Genomic DNA, 25,008 nt, shown 5'->3' on the forward strand with positions numbered 1-25,008 from the left:
AAGCAGCAAACACCCCGTCAGGTGTCACCTTCACAGCGTGGGAGCAGATGGAATTACAGCCCACAGCACCGAGAACACATCAGTCTGATATTTAAGCTGTCTGCTCTGAAAGACAAACCAGAAGCGGCACCGCTGCCCCGACAAACCCTGCTTGCTGCAAGGAACTCACCTGCCAGGGCAAGTGGTGCCCCACAGCCAGGAGCAAGCTCTTCTGCCAGCACATGGACAAGCGGCTACGATATCATATGCAGTGTCTGCTGTGCTCTGGAGATAGATCCAGAGGCAGCCACTTACGGTTATTAAAATAATAAAAAACACATCCCATCCAGCCTTACTCAACAGAATTATGCAGGCGGCGAGTCTAGCAAGCAATGTCAGGAGTAAAACAAGCAGCAGTGCTCACTACAAAAATAGTGAGATTTATTGATAAATTAATCCCTTCATTCTTCCTCACTTACATACAATAGAAATAGTCACAACAACAACTCTGCAGCCTCACCGTAACGAGCAGCAGCATGTTTCACACATCAGCCACTTCCCTGTCTGCATCCACCTTGGGAAGTCAAAGACTCACCCGTTCAGGGTCCTGTTAAAGAAGGACTGGGTTCATTTACCCCAATTTTGTCCTTTCTATGAAACTAAAGTAGTAATTTACACCCTTCAAGTACTGAGTGCTGCATTTTGGCCTCCTTACATGACTAGTCACCAGCTCAGACGTTACGATGCTCTGACACAACAGACGGCAAGGAATTCTCAGTGCTCATTGTAAAAGCAACAACTTTCCAGTTACCTAGAAACGCTCCTGCAAATCAACTGCAGTACAGCTTTGTAGAGCAGAGCCCCCAGGCACCAACGGGACATCACCTCTGCTGGCGGCCTCCCTGCTCACTATGTGAGACAGCAAGGCGAACCCGGGGCTTGGCTCTCCTCACCAAGGAGCAGAAACTGCCTAGGACCGACTGAGAAAACAAGCAAACAGACTGAAAGGGCACCTGGTTACACCTGTGCAAGCCAGAAAAAATGCATATATAGTCCTTAGTGAATTGAGTACACTGCCCTGCTTTCTCATTCCTTTGAATCAAGGCATCCCAGAAGCAGGCTGTAACAAAACAGAAGCAGGAAAGCTAAATCAGACCTGACTTTCAAGGGACTAACCTCAGTGGGGAGGAAAGAGCACTGGAACTTTGCTGGCTTCTTCCAGCCACCGTGGACGTGTTTTATTTATACGTGCCTCCCAAATAAAAACTGAAGAGTGAAAGAGAAAGAGCTCAAACACCTACAGGGAGGAGCACTTCCAGAATGAGCCATGAGGACCACCAGGGATGGGTGCAGTAAGCAACACACACTGCTGTTCCAGATAAAAGTCATGGTGCTCTGGGAACTGGCTGTAGCAATATGAACACGTGTCATCATGGCAATCCACTGCTCTCTGGCAGTGCAGCCAAAGCAGCTGAGGACCCTACCCAGGACACAGCCCTGGTACTTCCAGCGATGCAGGATCCTGAGGAAGGTGAGGGCAGGCGTGCAGCATGCATTAAAACCACGTGACAGGTCCCCAACCCCTCTCACCTACCACACCGGTATTAGAGGCCTGTGCTGGTCTCTGTTTTTCTTGCACCAAGCCTGCTGGTGGGTGCCTGCTGCTGTTTGTTCCCCTCGATGGTGTCATTCGGTGGGACTGAAGGGCAAGGCGAGCCAGCCACAGCACCCCTAACCCAGCAGGGCTCACTGGCCCTAAGAGCCCAAGTCACAGGAAACAGCTTTCCTACAGCAGTGTTGTTCTCCCCCTCATGTCAGAAGTTGAACACAGTCTGTAACACTTCAAGGCTTTGAAAAACCAGAAGCATCAGCAACAGGAAGCTTTTTTTGTGTGTTACGTGAAGATCCAAGGCTCCATCCTTTAAAGGTGATTCACTTCACTTAGACAAAGGCTACTTCTTTCCAACATCAGCACTCCCCAAGCTATATTACTCATCTGCCTCCGACCTCACATACAGGACATGAAAGTTTAGACAATGATATTTGACATGAAAATCAGTTGAGAAAAGCATCTTACCAAGTTTCCATCGTTTTCTTACCATGTTAAGGTTCACAATGCTTCTTGCAGGTCTCTGCTTCACATTTTGTTCATGGCTTACTGATTATTCTAATAAAATAACACCCAAAAGCACACTAAAAAAAAACCCTATTAATAGAGTGAAAATTAGAGCATCAGATCTATTACACCACCCGGCCTTTCCCCTCCACTGGAGAAGCATTAGAGCCTTTGGACATCATTTCAACAAGAAGGTTTAGTTCTAGGGAGTTTGCAGTAAAGTATTTAATCGCCAAAGGATTTGCAAATTACACATGAATATGCATGCAGCACTTCTCACCATGACATAAATCCCATTGTATATTTATGAATGGATTGCTTTGCCTCTAGCTTCTATATGTATATAAACACAGGTTTTAATCTTCCCTTCCTCCCTCCCTTCTTTTTAAGGAGGTGCTTGAACAAATTTGCATTTTCGGAATCTATTATCTACAACATATTTCTTGCTTTTTTTAAAACTCTGTAAATCTCCTTCTTCCATAAGGCAGAATGCATACTTTATGAAAGGCTTTAAGCAGCCTTTAAGCACGGCCGTAAGAGAACAAATCAACAGTGTTACACAACTTGTGAGAGAAAAAACAGGAATGGCAACCACTGTGGAGAAAAAAAGTATTAAGTGGGGAGGAAGGAACACTGCAGCTCTGCTGGCTTTTTCCAGCCACGATGGACGTATTTTATTTATATGTTCTTCCCAAGGAAAAATTGAAGGGTGAAAGAGAAAGGCTCACACACCTACGAGGAGGAGCAATTCCAAAACGAGCCATCAGGAACACCAGGGACGGGTGCAGTAAGCAACATGCATCGGAGTGGTGAGCAAAGGCATGATGTGACAGGTTACTATCCTGCCTCTGAATGCAAAAATACTAGCTAAGGGGAAGTAAACCCTCCATAAGCATCTAGGAAGCAACACAAATACTAAACCTGCTATTGCAAAACCCTTAGCTCTGATGTAACTCCATTATTTCTATACCTGTCATCAGGTGTCTGGGCTGGCCATGAAGCAGCAGGATCGGAACAGCACTTCAGCCTGTCTTCAACGTGTCCGATAAGGTGCACGACTGTCATTCAGGAGGGTGTTGCCACCCATCTGCCTAACTACTTCAGGGAAGTAATTAAAACAACGCCTTTAAAGATCTTTGTTAAAACGGTTTAATTTAGGTTATTTCATTGCAAATCTATTCTGCAATAAACCTGATGGCAAAGAAGCACTTACCAACATACAGCGCTCAATCAGAAGCAAGCGTCACAAGCAGACTTCCACGCAGAATGATTACAGGTGTGCATTACAACCACTTGCACTCTTTTCATTCCTGTTACCACACAGCAAACCTCTTCGCACTGAGTTAAGAGCACCAGCTGCCTTCCTCTTACAAGGATTTGGTGTCACTTGGCTCTGCTTGGAAAACGGGAGCAGCCGCCGAGTCGCAGTAGAGAGCACAAGGGCTCCTGCAGGAACATGACAGAACATGGTCTGATACGAGAAATTCCTCCTACCCCCAAATAATCACTGCCTGTTCGCACGCCTAAACCAGACTGTAAGCTGCAGCATGCTTGGCTGCTGTCACGTCTTCCTCTGGTAATAAGATCAGGGAGAAGATCCTTGGAAAGGAAGAACCATGACTAGTCCCTGAATGAAAAACCACAGCGACCGTACCTAGCAAGGATCATCATCCCATCTAAGTTGCTGAAGATGTCACCAAGTTCATCAGAACTACCACCCAAAGCAGCAGCCTGCATCTGGGAGGCAACTAGAAAATAAAAGATGGTGCAGTTGGGGTATTAGCTACAGATCACTGGGCAAACAGAGAAATCAAGATGAGAAAATACAACACACAACATTTGCTCTAGGGATAAGAGTGGCATTTACAAAGATGTGTGAAAGCAAGCTTGAGTGGAGGACGTAACTGTGTGTGATCTGTTCTGCTGAAAATCTGACTTGGCAAACTGAGATTGTTATATATACAACCCTCCTGCAAACAGTCGAGTCAGGTTCCTAAGCCACACACTCTTCCCTGTCCTCCCACAGATTCTTCTCCTAAGAAAGAAGGAAAGCTTAAGAAGTGGGAAGTTATGCCCAAGGACTATAAAAGATCAAACGAGCAAGCAAGATAGTTTCTGTGCCTTAAGAAAGTATTTAGATTCAGGTTATGCTTTTCTTAGCATCAAGCAGTGAGAGACCACGATGGCAGAAAGCTTCTAAATTTAATTATTAGTGAGCCAGTTGCATGAGGAACTAGCAATGCTATCAGATCTTCTCTGAAGAATTACCAGATGGCATATGACAGGACACCTGCCTTTATGCGGAATTACAGACCATCCCAACTGCCTGCAGAGCAAGCCCTCACCACACTAACCAAGCTGAGAGCTGCAGTTTATTGCAGAGCACACCAGGTGCAGCTGCTCTTCAGTAAAAGCAGATGCCCAAATCCAGTAGCAAAACATTAAGGTGGAAGAGGACAGACGTTTCTTTAAAAGATGGAGCACGCTGAACAGGGCGTTGATGAGCTGACTTACCACCAGAACTGACTTCCCAGCCTTTAGTGTTTCACCACGAAACACCTGCTTGGACAGCTCCTCGGATCCGATGCTGCCTCTCACCAAGACAGAAAAGAAGGAGCTTCTTCATGCAGCAAACAGCTTGCGAGAGGTGTCACCGGCAGTCTCAGCTGGGTCCTGTCCCCCTTCATGCTATCAAAGACAGGGGGACAGAGGAGGGGAGGAGCAGATGAAGACTGCTCAGTACGGCAGAGCAGCAGTGACAAAGATGCAGGTGAGCACCGAGTCTGAAATTTTCTTCTGAGAAGGTCGGGGAGGTTTACAGCTCTAATGCCAGCTTTGTTATCACTCAAGTCTTTCCAGCACTATATTCTGGCCCAGCTTCATAGGTTGAACTTCCACACGGAATTGCAGTTTATTAGACTTCAAGGGAGACTTTGGATAAAGACAGCAGGAACAAGGGGGATAGGCACCACTTCAAAACAGCATGAAAGGAAGGATGTTCCAACACTCGGTGTAGCACATTAGAGGAAAACTAACAAGCGTTGAGGAGACATAGATCACAGAAATCACACAGTACCACAGCAGCAGCTTGAGCTCAAGCGTGAACTAAAACAGGGGAATGACAACCGTAACAGACGAAAAGATATCACACCAGCATCTTACACAGTAGGTTCAAGATAAATCCAGAATCTCTTATATTCATCGTTTAAAAGCAAAAAAAAAAAAAAAAGATAAAGTCAGGAAGTTTAAGGTATCTTGCAGAACCTCAGCGACACAAGAAGCAAGGATATAGTAACAGCCACGACGTTTCTTCTTCCTGCATATGTAGGTTAAAATAAAGACAGAATAACACTCATGGAGAAGATTTAGGATAGCAAGGTGATCTCTTCAGCAGATCAATTTGCACTCTTCTATAAAACTGGAAAAATTCCTTCTGGAGAACTGCCTATTAAGCAGCCTAAAGCCTGCTACTTAAGTTTCCATATGAGAACTAAATAGTCAATGCCCTGTCAAAGCCACAGAACCTTTGATGCTTACATCTTGCATAGAGTGAAATACCAATGACATAAGAAAGGACAAATTGCAAGCCTGGCTTACTGCCTTGCTGACTGAGAAGATATTTAGGGTAGCTGGATGTAGAGACAACTTCACAGAATTTCAGAAAAATCTAAACAAGTGGCTGAAATGACAGCTGGACCGGAGAGAGATCAGATCTTGAAAAATGATGACCATTATACTGAACAGAAGAGTTGAGCCTCCTTATCCTCTGCAGGGTTAGCACATGCTGCTAATCAAATACACCTGAGCATCACCACATAGAATGCTCCCACAAAAAAACCTTTGTTCAAAGCACTCATTTGATTTTAAGTTTAACCTTGCCAAACTCTACAATACAAAAGTGTTATTCATGCTAAGTTTTTTTTATTTTTTATTTTATTTAAAAAACACACTTTGTTATGACAGCCTCATCTGGAATGCTATATACAGTACAGGTGATCCTAAATTAGGTACGTCTTATAATTTTGCCTTCAAAAGGCTTATTTTTCATGCCAAGTTCTCCCTTGGGAAAAGTTTCCCTCTCTGCTATGCAGGAATTCGGTCAGAGCAACAGCATCCCATGGAGCTGCATCGCTACCTCTAGTACAGTCCACCAGACCTAGAGAGCATTGGGAGAAATCCTAAAGAATACTGATGCCACTGCTGTGGGAGCACCATGGCAAGCTGAGGCACTGCATTCCCACCAAAACAGATGTCCTACATAGTACCCTAAAGATATGGAGATATCAGATGTTGAAGAACCGCAGCAGCACCACCGTGAACAAAGGCTGGACTGGAACAGCCAAAGCCGTCTAAAGAGCACTGCAACCATCCTGTAGCTGTTAAAAACTAGAGCAGCATCACTGAGCGTGGACCTTACCCTGTGCGCACAGTTAAAGTAGCACTCAAATCCTCTTCTAGATCGATGACAAACCGCAGAAGCACAACACGCACGTGGCCTTAGAAATCCTTATTGACTTGAAGTGAACCCTCGGAGCTATACAAGCGAAATTGGCTGAAGATTTCCCCCTGCATAAAAGCGGCAGCGAGGTAAGCAGCGGTTTCAGCTTCACTCATGTGCACTGCTGTGACACGGGCAGCAAGGAGCCCGCTGCCACCTGGCACACCTGCCACACAGGGCAGCGGCCATCTCGCTCCTGGGTGCCGGTCCCCGGCCCTGCCCACACCCGCGCGTCTCCTCCCTTGCACGGTGCCAACTGCAGCTGGCCAAGTGCCACACGCTCTGCCTCCCACAGGAGGGAATTACACCAATCCTCCGAACAGTCCCACCACCAGGGCTTCGAGCACCCAGGGGTGTAGGACAGGCCCTGCGCCAGGCCAGCAGCACGCCCGCTGGCAGCGGCCCCGTTGCCTTGTGGAATCAGAAGTTGCACCTGACAGGAGCAAAGCTAACCATGGTTATCTGCCCGTCAGCACAGCTTTGTAGGGCAGCTTGGGGGCTACCAAAGCTGTCCCATGCTGCTCGCATGGCCCAGATCACCACAGCCACTACTGCTGGCCCCACGGGCTGCATGACGGGGAGGCAGCTGACAGCCCCTTCCGCAGCAGGGATGGCTCTGGGCCGAGCACAAAAGCATTAAGCCAGTTAGCAGTCATGTAGGAGAGATCTGCCAGCAGCCACGGGGCTGTTTAAGCAATAGTTTCGACTTGAGTTCAAAATTGTTGTGTGACCACTGTCCGCCTCAACTCTGCATAGAACTGGTATGAATGACTGCATCGTGCAAATCAATACTGTTTATTGCATGCTTTAAATCAATAGCTTTCCTCCACAGAGTAAATTCTTCTACAGCAGTGATTAGACATTGGAGGAGAACTAAGTAGTTTCACCAAACAATACCATTAGTCCCAAAACATCAGTTTGGCATCTCAGCCAGAAAGCACTTTACCAGAACTAATTAATCCCCACAGCATCTCTGTAAGATTGAGAGCGCAATTCATCTGTTTTTTTTTTGTTTTTGTTTTTAAATGTGTTGGGTATTTACGTTACAGAACGTAGTGGCTGGGGTGGAAGCCATAAGTACTACCACAAACAGAACAACCCAAGCCAGCAGAACACATCCAAAAGCATGAAAAAGCCAGAGAACACTGACAGCTGCAGGATTTGGCTTCTTTACATCTTCCTGTTACACACCAAACCTCCTGTGAATACCCAAAGAGTCTTCCAGATGTCACTTGACTGGATGAGTGGCAGTGAAAAGCAGTTATTATTCTATTGGGAGCAGTTTTGTCTGTTGTTTGTTCAGCCAATTATCTATGCATGCAGCTTAAAAGTGGGGGGAGCAGTAACCTTAGGCTCTGTGAACAAGAACTCTGGGTTTTATTCGAGCAGTTAAAGCTAAGTCTTCATTACCACAAGCAAAGCACATAACCTTACTGAGCAGGTCTCCTGAATGGCAGCCAGCCAGCAGAAAAGGTATTCCTCTCTAAGGAAGTGGCTGATCTATGTAGCTTTCAGATCTGTGTATGTGGCAGCACTTACACACCTTCACCTGACTCTGCCTGGCTGCCGTCACCCACCAAATGAGCCTCTGCTCATTTATTATTCAGCCAACTCGGCCTGCTGGTGGCACGGTCCATGCCACCAGGCTGAGGCTGCCAGCCACTGCACAGGAGAGCACGCAATACTTGCAAACCGTCTTTAGGGTCTCTCACCCTCTTTTTAAAAGGTGTGATGTTCTCCCATGCTCGACACAGCCCCGTGCCACATCAAGCCCAGGAGGTGTTGATCCTGGCAGGGACATCGGCTGCGTCTCACCACGCACGCAGAAACCACACCGTGGAGTAGGCACCCTCGGGAGCGCAGACTGCAAATCAATCATTTACTAATGGGCTCCTCGGGCACCGAGATAAGAACCCCTGCGGCAGGTCAGTGACAGGACTGCCCCCAGCTACCTAGCACAGGTCACTTCCTCACGTACAAGTTACTTCATTAAACAGGTGGTGGGTTGGTTTTTTTCTGACAAGTCGTTCCATGTCTTCCAGTACAATTTCTGGCACAAGCTAGAAGAATTAAAACCAGATTTGGGTACCATGAAGTTTGTAGCAAACTCATCTTTCCACAGCTGCACTAACTATGAAGAAACCACCGCGAATGACAACTTGAGGACACCCTGCGGGGCTGCAGCAGGTGAAAAGGCCCCCTGCCTGTAGAACCTGGTCAGAAATCACAGCAAGCCAAGCACCTCCAGGTCTGGGAACACCTCCCCAGGTGTTCCTCAGCTGAGGGACAGCCTGGCCAGGTGACAAACGTGGGGCCACCGCACACGCACATCCTTGGCAGCACCCCCAGGTGACGGCCACAGCCACCGTGCCACCGTTACCTCCTGCCCTGCCACTCGGCCCCAGCCATGCCAGCAAGCCTTCTGCACCACCAGAGTCGGGATCAGCTGTTTCTATAAAACAAATCCAGACAATAACACAACATTTTCCAGCCAGAGAAGTTTCTCCCCTCGCAGACACAGAATTTTACTCCAACAGCAGCAGCTCAAGCAGTCCCCATCAGCACTGCTGCTGAGCCCCAGCCCCAGGTGGACAACACAGCAACAACCAATTCTCTGCCATGTCTGGACAGATGACTACTTTGGCATGAAAATAGATGACCTACATGGAGATGAAATTGTTGATCCCCTTGTCAAGGAAGTTTCCAGTCTGAGGCAGCATCGCTAACTTTAATTTTGCATCAGAAAGACTGACAGCTTGTTGAGGACTCCTCTTGTGAGCAAAATGACCTTGCCAGAGTAGAAGATGAAGCTCAACCTACAAATTTCTAAACAGTGTGATTTACAGAGATTTCTTCAAAAACAAATGTAGTCTTTTAAAACTGAGAATTCCCCAAGATACATTAAAAAGCTGCTGAGCTGAACAAAGCTATCCATTTTTTCATTTTTTTCACATTCCATAGGGAAGTAAGATCAAATGGGTCTTTCGGTAGTTCTGAAGTCACTGCCGACATCCTCTCACACAAGATACCTGTGTGTGTACCACACCTTTAGCAGTGCATACCACGCCTTCAGCGGTGATGGTCTTATTGAGAAGCATCATTCCTGCTGCCCCCAGCCACCCTGCGGAGCCTGACGCGAGTTCACGCCACGAGGAGAGGAAGCACAGCGCCTCTGACCGCTGCAGCCTCTCCAGGCATCAGCACGAGGAGCTGCTAACGCCTCATGCTAAGCTGAATTCTACCACAAGCTTTCTCTTGTAAGTCTTACAAGAAAATCCAAAGTATTTCTCGTAACTGAAGAGGTCTGAATGATTTTGTCTGCAAACCGCTTTTACCAGTGACAGGTGCAGCCAGGATTGATTCACCTTGGAAGACTTCTGGAACTAGTGAGTTAAACCAAATGGTCACAATAATCTTCCTTCCTTTGTCTCCCTACATATTAGCGCTTATATAAACCCATTAATTTCCACTTATTGTGGAAAAACGTCCTAAGAACAGCACCAGTCCCACACATCAAGACACCCGCTCCCAGAGATGGCACTCAGAATGACTACAAAGGCTGCATTTCTGTCACTCGCTCCTGTGCTCAGGGAAAACGGTTATCGCTGGCTTTTGGATATAAAACGAACTGCCTGTTCTTTATAATAAAGAATCTTCTATTTTGGGGAAGGTAAACATGAGAAAGATGCAGGATCACATACATCCGACAGGGCGTTGGGCTAGCTATCAGTAAAGAAAGGTAACAGCAGGCAAGGCAGCAACCTTCAGCTGTGTGACCCATGCTGCTGCCCATGATGAAAGACAAACCCACAGAATGCTTCGAGATTTTTCTTCTTCTCCTTACACTTACTGATTTCCACCTGCAGAAAAGTACGGCTCCTTTTATTCTTGATGTTTTTCAGCACTCTCCCTTCAAGTCCTTTTATTCTCGAGAACTCCCACACTTTACTTGGCTAAATTTAGCTTTATTTTAATGACTGTAGTTATGCTATAGGGAAATAATCCAAGTAGTAGACATCTACATAGGAAATGTTAGCATGACGCTCACATTTTTAATTCCTTAATACAGGAAGTTCAGAGACCAAGCGCATAGAGCAGACTGGGCATGGAAAGCTTCAACACCAGAATAATGCAGAAGAGACAAACCATTCTGCAGTGTTTCACATCAAGCCTGGAAGGCAGACTTAGCAGGGCACAACTAGATGATTTTGTTCTCTCTATATATAACAGGCCCAGCTTTTCTTCAGTCAGATCCCCAGGCTCAACAAGCTTGCATATTCATGAGTAAACAGGTGGCCCTAACTTTTTTAGGAGCACAAAGTATTCTACACGTGACAACACATACATTGACACACATTGGCCCCAAACCCTGGCAAATCTCTCCCCCCTTCTCCTCTTTACCGAAGTTCTGCTTTGTGGGTTCAGAGTGGGAAAAAAACTCCATATGGAGTAGGAAGATGTCTCAGGGAGCAACTGCAGAATCTGGGCTTTCATTTAATAAATAGCTCCAACCCTTTATCAACAAGAGCCTTTGAAAAATGAAGGGACACCAACTGAGGCACTGCTACCTCCCAAAACTGAAAACACCTGCTGCTGCTTACTAGCTTCATCAGGCTTAACTGATAGTGCTCCTACTTTGCTATCTCTCACCCTCAACAGGAGTCCGGTGATTGGGGTAAAATGAGTTCACTCAGCTCCATATAAAACAATGTAGGAAAACTTGCTTATACCACCATGCCAGGAGGAAGAGCTTGAGAACATAAAAACTGGAGAATGGGGTGGGTTATCAGGCATCTTCAGGAAGCCTCAGGGTTGAAAGGCAAGGAGAAGAGAGAAAAAGCAATCCTCTTCCAAGACAGCTTAGGGCAGATCGGATTCCCTTAAACAGTGTAAAGAACCCAAGGACAGAGCACCCACAGGCATCCAGATACCCATCTCTAACCCCGACATCTGATGAAAGCAGAAACCTCATTTGGGGCACTCTGTTGGTGCAATTCCTGATTCACAGCAATGTTTAAGCACAGCCAGCAGCTGCTGCTCATGTTTCTGAGGCACCATTCTTACTTCTATTTGGTAACCTGCACAGCACCCTACAACCCCAGCACATCCTCAGTGATAAGGAAGCAGCTGGGACAGTGCCCTGCTGCATTTTACCAAATGACGTGCTGGTGAATGCCTGAAAGATCAGGCTTGCCTCTAAAACTAGGAACGATGAATTTCTTCCCCTAGCTCAGTAAGGCTTGGCCCCCTATTACACTGTATCCAAGCCCTGAATTATCTAATTTAAAACAAACTCAGAAAAAAAAAGTAATCTACTTCAGCTTCCTTTGACGTGAAGAAAAAACAGTGTTTTTTCCCACCTGGTCACTAGAACTACTTTACACCTTCTAATCCCAAATCCTTCCTTACAGGACACCTTCTTGATTCTTGTGTTACACTGTAACACAGGTACAGTACTGCTTAAGTTACAAAATTCTTCTTATGCTTTATCTTTAGATGGTTTCCAAAAATGCTGTAAAATCCACATGCTTCCCAGGTCTGCCTGCAAGTCTGGCATACCCTTAGGTGGCAGAAGGAACAAGTGCTCCCGCACGCAGTGGCTTCAGCCAGGCTGTCAGGAGCACAAGCATCACTCACCTCAGTGCTGTGAGAGAACAAGGTGCTCCTGGGTGGCGGCCACCTTGTACCTGGCTAAGTCTAACAGCCCCTTTTAACAACAGCCTATCCACTGAGGTGGTGAAACGAGCTACAGGAGAGCTGGAAAACCACCCAACCCATCAATTTCACCACTCACTTCACACAGCCCACAGCCCCACTTTGACACCCGTGCGCACGACCGCGTCCAGGCCGCTGCTGCAGTACCCTGCCATGCAGCCCTCAGCGAGCGGTGCCACTCCACCTGCAAACCCAACACCAGCTGTTGTCGCAAAAACAATGGACAAGCCTACGCCCTCAAGCTAGGTGGTATCCCTGCTCGTGTTTTTTCCACTAAATTATGCTAGAATGAAAGATTTAGAGAAGGCTGAAAACCTGCATGCCCTGTCTTTAGCTACCAGTTAACCCATCAGGTGTTGTAAAGGTACACTCACACTGAAACCTTGCCTCTGAGAAGCAATGGGGTGCAGAGCAAGTCCAAAACCATATATCTTCCTCCGCATCCCTGAAGTCTGCAGATTTACAACTGCGTTTCCTGGTATCTATTGCTTTGTGCTGGGACAATGACAGCGTATGTAGCGCAGCAGGAAACGCACAAAACCACCTCTCCGCTGCAGCAACTTTACAGATTCTTCCAGGCTTCAGAATACTGAAACTCACAATACACTCTTGGATGATCAGTACATAAACCCAAGTTCACTACTGCAGCTATGACTCGAGCTGCTCAGAAATTCTTATCACCTGATTTTCACAGACAGTACTAATTAGTTGAAAGAGAAACTTTTTTTCCTGCAAGTAGAGCAGAGCATCTCTGTAACTCATACAAGGACACGGTCCCGCAGGTGATGGGGGAAAACTTTGACACAGTTCTTCCAGTGCTGGACCAACGAACTCTTCAAACCTTGAGGATTTTCAGAGAGGCTGGGGAATGTAATTCAGCCTGTGTTCTCAGTAGCGCTACTGGAAGATGACTCAGATGCAAAGCTCGTCAGGGCCATGTGTATTCAGGTGTATTACTATGTGCACAACAAATATGTCATGTGATAGGACTTATCAAAGTATGCTTGAATATTCTCCTTTAACGGTGGTGAGCAGTAAACATTTCTGCGATAGCTCAGCACACACACATGCAGAAGGCATCCATGCAGCTGATTCTGTCATCTTTGACTCACTAACCAAGGACACAGCACAATTTTTATAAGCCACTATTAGCCCTAATAAATTTCTCTCGTCTTCATGCTCTTTAACAAAAGAGAGATGCGAAGAAAGCATTCCTAATTTAAGCTTGTATTGACTTTTACCAAGGTTAAAAAACACACCTTGAAACGTGTTCTCAGCTTTCAACCACAGTACTGAAACACCAGTTTGAAATGCGTTCCAAACCTCCGGCAGTCCAACAGGTTACATTTGTGTACAAGATACACAAGGATTATTCCTGGAATGCAGAACACTCCTTAAAATCCTGTAAAATCGGACAATCATTCACTTCCTTGCTCAACAAAGAGCCTTCCTCTGTAGGACTGGAGAGAAGGCAAAGGACTGGCATCCCAAAGAGTTGGACGCCCCCAAACAATGGAAGCCCCCGAAGAGCCAAGTGTCGAGGCAGGGGGAAGAAAGCAAAAACAATCCAGAAACCAGGCTAAATACCCGATAACAAGGAAAACACTCGCTGTCAGGTGGGGGAACTCTCTAATATTTACCCGCACGGAACTGGGTGTTCAGCGCTTGGAACTTCCAGCTCACCGCGGCGGACTTTTGAGTGGTGTGTCCGGGAACGTCCCCGGGACCTTCAGCCGGCAGAGCGCTGCACGTCAGGTTCGGCAGCCTCTGATTTCGGCAGGGAGCCGGCACCGGGGCCGAGTTACCTGCGCGCCTCCTCACTGCGGCTGCCTCCGGCACGCAACCGGGACGCGCCGAGACAAAGTGCTGCTGGGAAACCAGCCCGGCTCGGGGCAGCACGCCTCGCTCGGTGCCTTCACCCACTTTTTAAAGCCAGACACCGAGGGAAAGCGTCCACCTGCACCCAGCGGGACCGGGGGAGCCCCCGGGGGGCGGCACGCAGCGCGCTCCGCGGGGACCCCGCCGACCCCCGCGCTCCGAGGCCGCGGAGCGGGGCCCCCCCGGCCCCTTCGGACCCCGGGGCTGGAGCCGCGGCCCGGGGGCAGCTCCCGCCGCGGCACCCCGGGGGCAGCTCCGGCCACCCGGCCCCGCGGGTGCCCAGCTCCGCGCCCTGCCCCAGCCCGGAGGGAACGCGCCCCGGCCCCCCGCCCCTTCCCCGCAGCCCACCTGTCGCGGGGGTCGACCCAGCTGGTGGTGCGGCTGCCGTGGTCGATGTAGTACACCTTCCCGTCGTAGTCCCGCGCCTCCTCCCAGCCCGCGGGCAGCGGCAGCTCCTTCCGCGGCATCGTCCCCAGCGCGGGCCGCGCCGCCCCATGCACGCAGCGCTCCGGGGGCTGCCGCTGCTGCTGGCGGCGGTGCGGAGCGGGGCCGCGGCCGGCCCAGCCGCGCAGGGAGGCGCCGCGGGCGCTCGCACGCCGGCCCCGCGGCGGGGGCGGGCCGGGGCGAGGCGGAGGCGGACCCGGGCGGGCGAGCGCTGAGCCGGGGGGCGCCCGGCCCCTCGCCCCGCCGCTTCCTGCACCGCCCCGGAGGCGGGCGGAGGGCGGCCGCTGCGCCCCCTGCCGGCGGGGCAGCGCCGCGGGCGGCCGCATGGCGGCGAAGGCACCGGGGGAGGACTCGGGGGAGGCCCCGGCGGCGCCTCGGGGACCGCGGGGCGGCCTCGGGGAGCGGCCTCAGTCACAGCGAGCGGTGCGAGGCAGGGTTGTGTCGGTGGGAAATGAAGGCGTGCGGGTGGCTCTGGGTGGCCGGAGGGATCTCGACCCTTCCTTGCCCCAGGCCACAACCTCGCGGTGGCCACGCGGAGCCACTCGAACCAAGGGCAGCCATTTTCTGAGGGCTGGACACGGCTCGGCTCTTGCTGAGGAAAATCATCCAAAGTGTGCGTTTTGGTACCGAACGCTCAACACGCCAGTCTTGGTGGGCTACCAAACACCGAAACATGAATGTCAAAAGCTGTGATAACATAGTACCAATCTGTCAGCCCCCAACAGGTTTTTTCAGGTGTCTGAAATGAAACAGGAGGAAAAATGCATTTAAATTTAATTGACAGAAAATAAATGCATTTTTTCTGAAATACCTCATTTTGGTTAAAAACTCGGACATTGTTCAACCTGAAGGAACCATATTTCTGTGAAGGGTTACCATATCCTTCCAGAAAAAAAAAAGCTCTTGCCCCTTTCCCACACCCAATACTGTACATCAGTTTTTATTGGTTTCCAAAGGACAGTTTAGAAAAAAATGTTGAAATTGAGTTTGGAAGAATGGACTGTTTCACTCTTGCAGTACCACAGAGTTTTTATTTTTCTCCTGTTTCCCACCCTACATTCCTGAGGAACAGGGCTGGGAGCTGTGGTGCTGATCAAATGTCAGGGAACTTCAGTAGTCAAATTTAATAAAGGTTTCTGCCATAGAAGAAAGTTAATTCAGCCACCTTCTGTCAAAACCTCATGCAGGTGATTCTGAATTTGAGTCAGACAAATTTCAAGCTACCTTTGCCATGCTACTCATTATCAACAGCATTAGAAAACATAACATGTTCTTCATGCTATCCTAAGCACTGAAAAAAAAAAAAAGTGTCCTATCTCTCCATTAGCTTATTAAGCAATATTACTAGTTTTTAATGAGCTCATGGGATAAAATTGTGTATGTAAGGGAAAAATCAAGAAAGCATAGTAAGACAAGGTTGAAAAAGGCAGGAAACCCATGTGTGACTCCCAGCGGTGAGGCTGCCCCCCAAGCAGCCAGCGCTGCCTGGCTGGCCTGCACCTCACCTCGGGGCTGTGGGTCCAGTGCGGGTGGATGCGTTGGGGCAAGTCCTTGGGGGGGTCCACTGGCCGCCTGGCTGCTCCCCACCGCATGCACCATCACCAGCACTTTGGGTGCCCGCACCGAGATCTCTATCTTTCAGCAAACAAGCTTGCAGCGAGAGAATAAATCCTTATCGGTGACCTCCATGTCCTGCAATACTTTTTTCAACTAAACCAAATCAGAATCTTATTTATTTATTTGTTTTTATTTTTTTTTTCCAAAACACATGCCCCCGTCTGTGCAGGAGAGCCACGTGCCCCCATGGCACTGCAACCTTCTGTTGGGCTTGCTGGGGTGGCCGGGCCTTATTCCACCTGGCAAGCACCCCGTGGTATGTGCAGGCAGGGAACAGCCACTGTGCATGGCCTTGGAAAGCGAAACCTGCCCAGGTGTCAGTTCCGGGGCTGTAAAACACCTGTGTGACACTTAGGCCACAACGGGCTTGCCAAACCCTGCCGCAGACACTACACAGGCACTCCCATAATGGCAGTGTGCGCCCAACCCAGGGCCAGGGGAGTAAAACACGGCCCCACTGGGGGCAGCCACCAGCTCCAGCAGCAGGGCTGGGAACATCAGCTGGTGGAGAAGAACCGTGAAGGGACAGGTGCCAGTGTCTCGGGAAGTGGCCGGGTGAGGGACACCGAGTTGGCTCTGATGTACTATGTGCTCATAGCAGGGCTTGAGGCACTGCAGTAGCTGTAAGCCAGGCCTACCTACTAGGACTATTCTACTCTGCTCGCGTGACACCCCACCTGCAGCTCTGCTTTTCAGCTCTGGGGCCCTCAGCCTAAGACGTAGACCTATTAGAGCAGGTCCAGAGGGGGCCACACAGATGATCAAGGGGCTGGAGCACCTCTCCTGTGAAGAGAGGCTGAGGGAGTTGGGGTTGTTCAGCATGGGGAAGAGAAGGCCCCATGGAGACCTTATAGTGGCCTGCCAGTGCCTGAAGGGGGCCTGCAGGAAAGCTGGGGAGGGACTCTTTGTCAGGGGGCGCAGAGATAGGACAAGGGGTAATGGCTTTAAACTGAAAGAGGGTAGATTTAGATTAGATACTAGGAAGAAACTCTTCACTGGTGAAGAGGCCCTGTCACAGGCTGCCCAGAGAAGCTATGGATGCCCTATCCCTGGAGGTGTTTAAAGTAAAAACTGGCTGGATGGCCAGGTCCAGAGAGCAGTGGTGAATGGAGTGAGATCCAGCTGGCAACTGGTCATGAGTGGTGTTCCCCAGGGCTTGGTGTCAGGGCCCCTCCTCTTTAATATCTTTATTGATGATTTGTACTCTGTACTTGGCTTTGTTGAGGCCATACTTTGAGTACTGTGTTCAGTTTTGGGTTCTTCAATGTGAGAAGGACATCGAGGCCCTGGAGCGCGTCCAGAGCAGGGCTACGAAGCTGGTGAAGGGCCTGGAACACAAGTCCTATCTATGGGGAGCAGCTGAGGGAGCAGGGGTTTTTTAGTGTGGAGAAGAGGAGGCTCAGGGGAGACCTTACTGCTCTCTACAACTACCTGAAAGGAAGGTGTGGGGAGCTGGGGATTGGCCTCTTCTCACAGGTAACTAGTGATAGGACTAGAGGGAATGGCCTCAAGTTGTGCCAGGGGAGGTTTAGGTTGGAAATGAGGAGACATTTCTTCTCAGAAGGACTAGTCAGGCACTGGAATGGGTTGCCCAGGGAGGTGGTGGCATCACCGTCCCTGGGGGTGTTTAAGGAAAGGTTGGACTTGGTGCTTAGGGACATGGTTTAGTGTGTGACATTGGTGGTAGGGGGATGGTTGGACCAGATATCATTAAGGGCTTTCCCAACCTTAATGAGTCTATGAAAGCCAGGCTGGATGGGGCTTTGAGCAACCTGGTGTGGTGGGAGTTGTCCCTGCCCATGGCAGGGGGTTGGAATTGGATAGCCTTTAAGATCCCTTCCAACCCAACCCATTCTCTATGATTCTACAGGTCTCCAGATGATGGATCCAAACCCTTCTCAGTGCTGGCACAGGGCACAACATGGACAAGGGCCCTGAGCCATCGTGCGTGTCTGTGCAAGCAGCAGCAGGGCAGGGCCCGTCTGTCTGTCCAGCAGCAGTTCTGCAGGAGCAGAGCAGGGACGTGCCCACCACAGGTTCCCCAAGGGGAGAAGCCACTTGTACCAGCGATGGACAAAGTTCTCCAGGGTTCCCCCTCACCACACATCTACAGATGGCTTGCAGAAGCACTCAGCTTCATCCAGACACAGGCTTGACCTTGGCTGGTGCAGTGGTGCCATTTCCTGCACTTCGGGAGGATCTGAACCCCCCCCCTACAGTGGTGGGAGCAAGAGGCTGACCGCTGTGCAGCAGCAGTGGTGGTGCTGGATGGGCATGGGGGCACAGCCCTCTGGGGTCAGGCAGCACCCAGAGCAGCCTCACTGCTGCAGCAGAAAAAAATAATAATAATAAAAAAATCCAACAAACCCCACCTAGTTACTTTACAGCACAAATCAGAGACAACTGAGAAACAAATGTCCATTTGAAGTGGCTTAGTTTCACTGGGAAAAAACAATTGGCTGGGACGCTGGGGATCACTTCATGCTTTTGTAATCCAATAGCCACTGTATGGCTGCTGCTCGCCCCCACCCAAGTGGCCGTGCAGTCCCCAGCTTTGCCAGTGACGTGGCCACCCACCCACCCACCCATGTCTCGAGGGCCCCCAGCACTTTGCTCTCCAGTGGGTTGAGCTCTGTGGCCACAGGAGCAGCCCTACTTAGCTCCTCGAGGCACCAGGAGGGAGCCCCGCTGCCTGTTGTGCCCTGTGGGTGCATGGAGCAGGCGGCTGCCGCAGCTGGGGCACAGCAGGGGCTGGCCACCCCCAAAGGGGCAACGCTGGGCCCAAATGCGGGGCACCAGCTGGCGTGGGCAGGGGGCGTGTGTTGCCACTATGGGGGCCGGAGATGAGCAAGCTTCTGCATGCTCCCCAGGACAGAGATCCCTGCCTGGGCCCTGTGCCCCCTGCTAACGCACCTCCTTGCATGGAAAAGAATTTTTGGAGATGTGGCACTGCGATCCTCTGCTGCTGGAGCCAGGGTGTAGGCCAGGGCAGCTGTGACACCCACTGCAGAGGGGAGTGCGTGGCCACACCTTGTCCCTCCCTCTCAGACCTGCCCTGACCACAGACCGCTTTCACAGACTGAAAGACACAAACTGCCAGCACCCAGCCAGACCCCGGCGCTGCTCAGGGCCCTGGGAGGCAGCAGGTGCTCTGGGGACAGAGCAGTTGCTGCAGGATGTCCCCAGAAACACAGGTGCCTTTGTGGTGGTGTGGGTCAGTGAAGGTAATTCAGCCTCTAATTACTGCAGACCAGATCTACAAGGGTGCCCCCACGGACTGGACTTCTGGGGAGGCTCAACCTGTCGAGACAACAGGGCACCAGATCCCTGCAGGTCTCACAGCGATATCTCTGGCCTCCTCCAAGCACAGCACTTGCTGGCCCACTGAAAAACCCAGTGCTGTGACAGGTGAAAAACCTCCTCCCAGGAGCCGTGTCACCAGCTTTTTAATGGCCTGCCTGGGCAGAGACCAAGCGTTAAGATGGGAATGGCTTCAAAAAACACCACCTTACAGCCCACAGAGGCAAACAGGTATCTGCTTTCTTCCCCTATTACCAATTTTTGACAGGTGAAAAAACCTGATTTGTCTGATAGTACTGATTTATAGCATTAAGTAATGCTTGTTAATATTTTACTTCCATTTACATGATTTCTTCACTTAATGAAGTTGGCAGGGGGGAAGCTATTTGAAACAATTATGAGACCTGGGCTGTAGCAGAATATGCAATAGTACAGCCAGCACAATTCTCCTAGCAGATTTTCTTTTTATATGCAATTACAAAATTAGACTAAAACCTGCCAGAAGCTGCCATCTAAAGATGTAAAACTTCTGTAAATATAGTTTCTCCAGTAGCAACGCTGTTGAGCTGCTGTAACACAGCACAGACAGCATTACGGCGTACTATCTGCTACCTTCTGTACTCATGATGGCTTAACTGCCACTTCCATTGTAAATCCTATTTGTCAAGGATTTATAAACTGGCTGCATTTACTTGTCTCACTCCGAAAGCTGGCACACGCCTCTCTCCTATGGTGTTTTTACCACTTCAGTACTGCTTTTTGAGTTCTTGGCTCAGAAGCTCTGCAGCAGGCAGAAGCCTGACTTTAACCCCAGAACAATTAAATCCTCAGCACAGGCTAAGACACTGCCCATATTTTAACCAAGGAGAAAATAAGGAAAAGCCTGATCTCTTACATTCAGTATGTGTTCTGAAGAGCTGCTGCAGAACTTCTAGAAAAGGACCGATGGAAACTGGACTGTCCCCAGCAGGTGACCCCCCTGCAGTTCCCTGCTCACCCACCTCTTCTGCCGGCAGCGCGGGGAGACTGGGCAGGGCTGGTGGCACCACTGTCCCTGAGTGCTAGAACTGGCCCCGGGTGCTGAGCTGCAGGCTGCACGCAGGAGTAAGGCAGGGAATAACCTCAGTGGAGCCCAGCACAGGGCAGTTGGATCTAGGAGTTAAGGATATTGCAGGGGCTTTCCGTGGGACCTGTGCTGTCACACATATGCTTTGGAAACCATCAACAGACCTGGATAAATTGTCCCTGTTGAGTATTTAGCTACATGACTGGTCCACTTTCAAAAGTTGTTTAAGAATACCCTGATGATGCATGTATTATTTGCAAAGGAGCTGAGTAGGAAGCCTTTTCTTTCTGAGTTCATCCCCTGCAAATCTGTCCCAAAATAATTAATACTAAAAATGGTACACCGTTTTTAGTTTAAGTTTCCTTTTGCAGAAGGATAAAGTGAAGTAGCAGAACCTCTAATTCTGACCAGTTTCAGCTTTAGGAGGTTGGTAACAGAACAAAGGACATACAGGACTGTGCAGTGGGTTATCACTTCCAGTCTCTCAACTACAAGAAAATTTCTATTCCAAAGAATGACCCAAGAAGCTTACCAGCACAGACCAAGGTATTCCAGAAAACGGTGACAGTGAAAGTGTTTCAACTTTGTGATTTCATGTTTTATTTCTACACCAAAAGCAACTATGACAAAAGTAATTTTTATGACTACCTGCCTAATACTTCCCTTCTTGAAGAAGTTTCACTTCTTTATAAGTCTGATAACGTAACAGCACTTCAAGCCCATCAGCACAGAAAAACCTCTGCAGTGATGGACATACAGGACTTACCTGAAAATATACCCTGACTTGTCCTTCCGAGGGAACAGTGCTTGGGGTTCTAGTGCATGCACTGCATAGGGCGAGCACAGAATAGGATGGGGTTTGTTTGCTCAGCAAAAATCAGATGCACTCTTGGAGTACTACAGGTGTTAACAGCACAGCCACTGAGCTGTTGTGCTTTAAAAATGCCCTGGAGTGAATTAATGCCCTGGAATGAATTAATGCCCATAATCAATTCAAGCGTCTCTGCTGATATCATGAATCATTAAAAATCTCATCTGCAACCCCAAAAGCAAAACTGTTCTCAAAATTAAGTAGAGCTCTCTGAGTACATACTTAAATGAGATAAAAGCAGCAGGGCTCTTGCTGATGGATGGTTCCCTTTTAACATCATCAGGAGTGACTGCTTAGAAGGTCTTTGATCTTACCTCCGATTTTTAAATGTGGTAGAAACAAGCAGTATCACAAAGAAGATAGATTTTGTGGAGGCTCCTGGGCTCACAGCAAGTCTTTCCATGTTCCATTTAATACAGTGTAACTGCATTTTCAATGTAGTTTCAAGTAGTTTTGAAGCTACTTTGGTGCAATTAAACTAATTTCAGGATTGTAACATGGCAGTCTGAGGGTTACTAGTCACCAGGTGCAGAGAGGGAAGTTCTAAGCGCATTTACCCGTTTTTTTGCTGTCCTGAACAGAATTTCAGGTGATGTGTATATAGGACTGGCTTACCCAGAGGTCAAAGGAACGTCCCTCTGCGGAATCCATGCTACAACGATCACTGCTACATAGAAGATGCTGCATGTATGAGATGATATTGACACACTAATATTTTTTAATTTTTAACAGATTTCACAATGGAAGACAAATAATTCACAGGAGTTTTAGAGACTTTATTTATGTATAAACAATTTAAACACTTTGCCATAAATTATCTTTGCCTGTCTCTAGTCTTTGCTTAGCAGCAAATTAAAATTAATATAAAAACTCAATGAACAATTCATACATGTATATTACAAAAAAGTTCTTGTACCAAAGTTCTTATTAGACTTTTTTTTTTTTAATTTTATTTTTTTATTTTTTTTGTGGTGACTGTAATGTGATTGTCTCAGTTTCTCGACCAAACAAACACACTAATAATTTTTAAATCTGAAACAGTGATTGTGCCTTCTGGCTGATGTATGTACAGGGTGATCTGACGTGGTGCCCATTTGCAATAGTGTAACACAATGCCCACAGCTCTACTGGAACTGATACCAACAAACTACTGAATCTAAACAGACTACACCCTGTAACTGTGTTATACTGTCCACAATGGAAATCTTCAAAGACAAACAGAGTATGAAATTTATTTGTAGTGATTTATAGCCACCATTTTGAATGTAACTTTACACTCTGCCCTCTTTGAATAAGTTAAACTTCAGGCCAGACAAATGGAGGGTCAGAGTGCAAGTGCAGTTTTGTTATTCTTAAATATATTTTCCTTTACTATTTCCAGTGTGCTCTCACTTGCATTCTCATTTTCCTCCAGTTGCTACACACAAATCACCCCAAAGTCATGTTTTAAATGCACCTGTATTTTGCTTTAAATGAAAACCTCTTGGATATTCATCAAACAAGCAGTCTGAATCATTTGTGTTTCATCAGCTGGTTAGTGAAAGTGGCCCACTTGGATTTCTTAGTTTGCTCACGTGTGAATGGAGTGAGGTAATACAATACGAGGCCTTCTTTTTATTTTTCGTTAGACCCAGAACAAGTGGGTAATATTTCAGGGGTACTGTTTAATTTGTATGGTTAGAGTTTTCAGTCAGGCTTTAGTCCACTTCAGGATGTGGTTTTTAATCACTTGAACAGTAGCATTTAACTCAAAAAATGAGCTTTTTTTGCCACTTACTATCCCAAAGTAGCTCAGCCTAGTGCCCCCATGTAGGTCTTCATCTCCTTAGGAGAGGAGATAACAGTTATGACTACTGATTCATCCAGCAAAGGATGACAGCAGGTTAATTTGTTACCTCTTTCCCATTTCATTCTGTCTTAAAAACTGGATGTTGCTGCTACTGTCTGCTAGCTCTGGGTACTGCTCCACAGGCAGGACATAATATCCCTCGTAACCTTGAACCCTTCCCGTGTTCAGAAGCTGTTGCTTCTCTCCGTCTGTCCATACGCGGCTGCCCTCGCGGCCATCCCGTGCCTTCTGCTGCTCCTTGGCCCATGCTGACCCCAGGGCTCGCTGCCGAGCCTGGTCTAACACTCTCGCCTTCTCCTCGTCCAGCGTGTCAGCAGTTAGCCCGTAGCGGATGTTGATCAGCAGGGTGGAGTACTGAAATTCAATATTCGTGAACCGTCGAGTCCTTCCATTGATTAGGAGAGTTGGCTGGGAAACGGTCACATTTACTCCGTTGTCCAGGACCTTCCGCCCGCTGGTCATCGCGAGGGTTACAAGGTCGCTATCAGCTGAGCCTATCTTGACAAAGTAATGAGTATCCTTCCCCTCGATGCTGTAGTGCATTTTCTCCAGGTAGTGAGCACTGTTAAGGACAGAAGCAATTTTTCTGCTATCGTCTGTGGCTATGCTGGAAATGCCCGTGGTTACACGGCCTTCCTTTACAGCAAACATGATTCCTTTCCCAATAATAGGAGTGCTTGTTGCAAACCAGTGACCTGCTTTTTCTCTAATATTGGCGTGTAATCTTTTAGATATGACCTGTCCCTCAAGAGCCATGAAAGCTTGATTGTGTCTTTCTGTTGTTTGCTGAACTCCTGTAATTAGCTGGGAAAACAAAACAAAACACCAAAAAAGATAAAGACATGAAAATACTGATGTCAGAGAACAGTGCTAATCTTTGCTTTTGCTTTTCTAAGGAAAAGGTACACAGCAAAAAATTCTAGGCTGTAGAAAGACCACCCTCGATTACCTGCCCATACACAGATAACGTTCATGATCAGGTAAAAACACATCTGGCAAATTATTTTGCTATCAATAACGCCAAATAAAAGGTTTCTCACAAATCACCTTTTGTAGCAAATATGTACCACAAATCTCTATTCGGACTATGATGTCAATTACAAGAATAACTAAAATCCAAGTCTAACACAGTTTTAATCAGATCTTAAAACAGAATCAATTTGTTAAAAGATGGCACTTAACTTTTGGATACTTTTGCCCAGAGATTTCAGTTGGTGTATAGGACTAAAATGCTTATGAACGTAAACTTTTTGGAAATGAGATTTGGGCTCCAAAATATCAAAGTTAATTCCTGAGAGAGGATTTAAATTCTCAAATGACTTAGAAGCAAGTAAAACGGTTATGTTTTGGTTTACACGGTCATATCAGTTGTACTTCCATAAATGCGAAGCAAATCTAGCACAGACTAAGTTTGAAATTGGCCTACTACTCCTTTTAAGTATATTAAACTGGCTGGAATCTATTATAAAGGCAGAATGCTTATACCATTTCCCACCCTTAACCTGACAAGAATAAACACTGTAACAGCAGTAGCAAACCAAAGCCTCTATGAGAAAAGCTTCAAACAAAAAATGATGACAAATCCTATTAGAGGGCGGGGAGTAAAACCATTTCTTAGCAGTACAGCAAAGTACCAACCTAAGTTCATTGTAACACGCAGGTTATTAGGATAATT

General features: G+C 48.0%; 2 protein-coding genes and 2 long non-coding RNA genes across 17 annotated transcripts in view; 2 read left to right on the forward strand and 2 right to left on the reverse strand.

Annotated features, from left to right (window-relative positions):
- WWC1 (WW and C2 domain containing 1) overlaps nucleotides 1–14,794 on the reverse strand; it is a 70,680-nt gene extending 55,886 nt beyond the window's left edge. The window contains exon 1 of one of the 2 annotated variants that reach the window (XM_048064819.2): nucleotides 14,535–14,794. In XM_048064819.2, coding sequence (XP_047920776.1) covers nucleotides 14,535–14,653 — 119 coding nt within the window. In that variant the 5' untranslated portion in view covers nucleotides 14,654–14,794. Of the gene's footprint in view, nucleotides 1–499; nucleotides 634–14,534 lie in introns of those variants that run through there. The other variant, XM_013178512.3, reaches the window with a different exon arrangement.
- Nucleotides 1,021–3,202, forward strand: LOC106034385 (uncharacterized). Its single transcript, XR_001205989.3, has 3 exons — nucleotides 1,021–1,510; nucleotides 2,792–2,928; nucleotides 3,076–3,202. It is a non-coding gene; the product is annotated as an uncharacterized lncRNA (long non-coding RNA).
- On the forward strand, nucleotides 6,564–8,881 carry LOC125182900 (uncharacterized). Of its 2 annotated transcripts, none has more exons than XR_007163680.2 (3): nucleotides 6,564–6,682; nucleotides 8,320–8,518; nucleotides 8,636–8,881. It is a non-coding gene; the product is annotated as an uncharacterized lncRNA (long non-coding RNA). The 2 variants fall into 2 exon arrangements; XR_010824915.1 differs by having other exon boundaries at nucleotides 8,716–8,881.
- A 7,434-nt stretch (nucleotides 14,795–22,228) lies between the features above and the next one.
- The window catches only part of TENM2 (teneurin transmembrane protein 2), a 1,595,068-nt gene continuing 1,592,288 nt past the window's right edge, over nucleotides 22,229–25,008 (reverse strand). For 8 of the 12 annotated variants that reach the window (XM_066977122.1, XM_066977125.1, XM_066977123.1 and 5 more), the window contains one exon: nucleotides 22,229–24,137. In XM_066977122.1, the coding sequence (XP_066833223.1) occupies nucleotides 23,376–24,137 (762 nt within the window). In that variant the 3' untranslated portion in view covers nucleotides 22,229–23,375. The remainder of the gene's footprint in view (nucleotides 24,138–25,008) is intronic. The other 4 variants (XM_066977126.1, XM_066977128.1, XM_013178432.3 and 1 more) reach the window with 1 other exon arrangement.

The sequence above is a fragment of the Anser cygnoides genome, chromosome 14 (assembly GCF_040182565.1).
Source record: "Anser cygnoides isolate HZ-2024a breed goose chromosome 14, Taihu_goose_T2T_genome, whole genome shotgun sequence".
Lineage (NCBI taxonomy): Eukaryota > Metazoa > Chordata > Aves > Anseriformes > Anatidae > Anser > Anser cygnoides.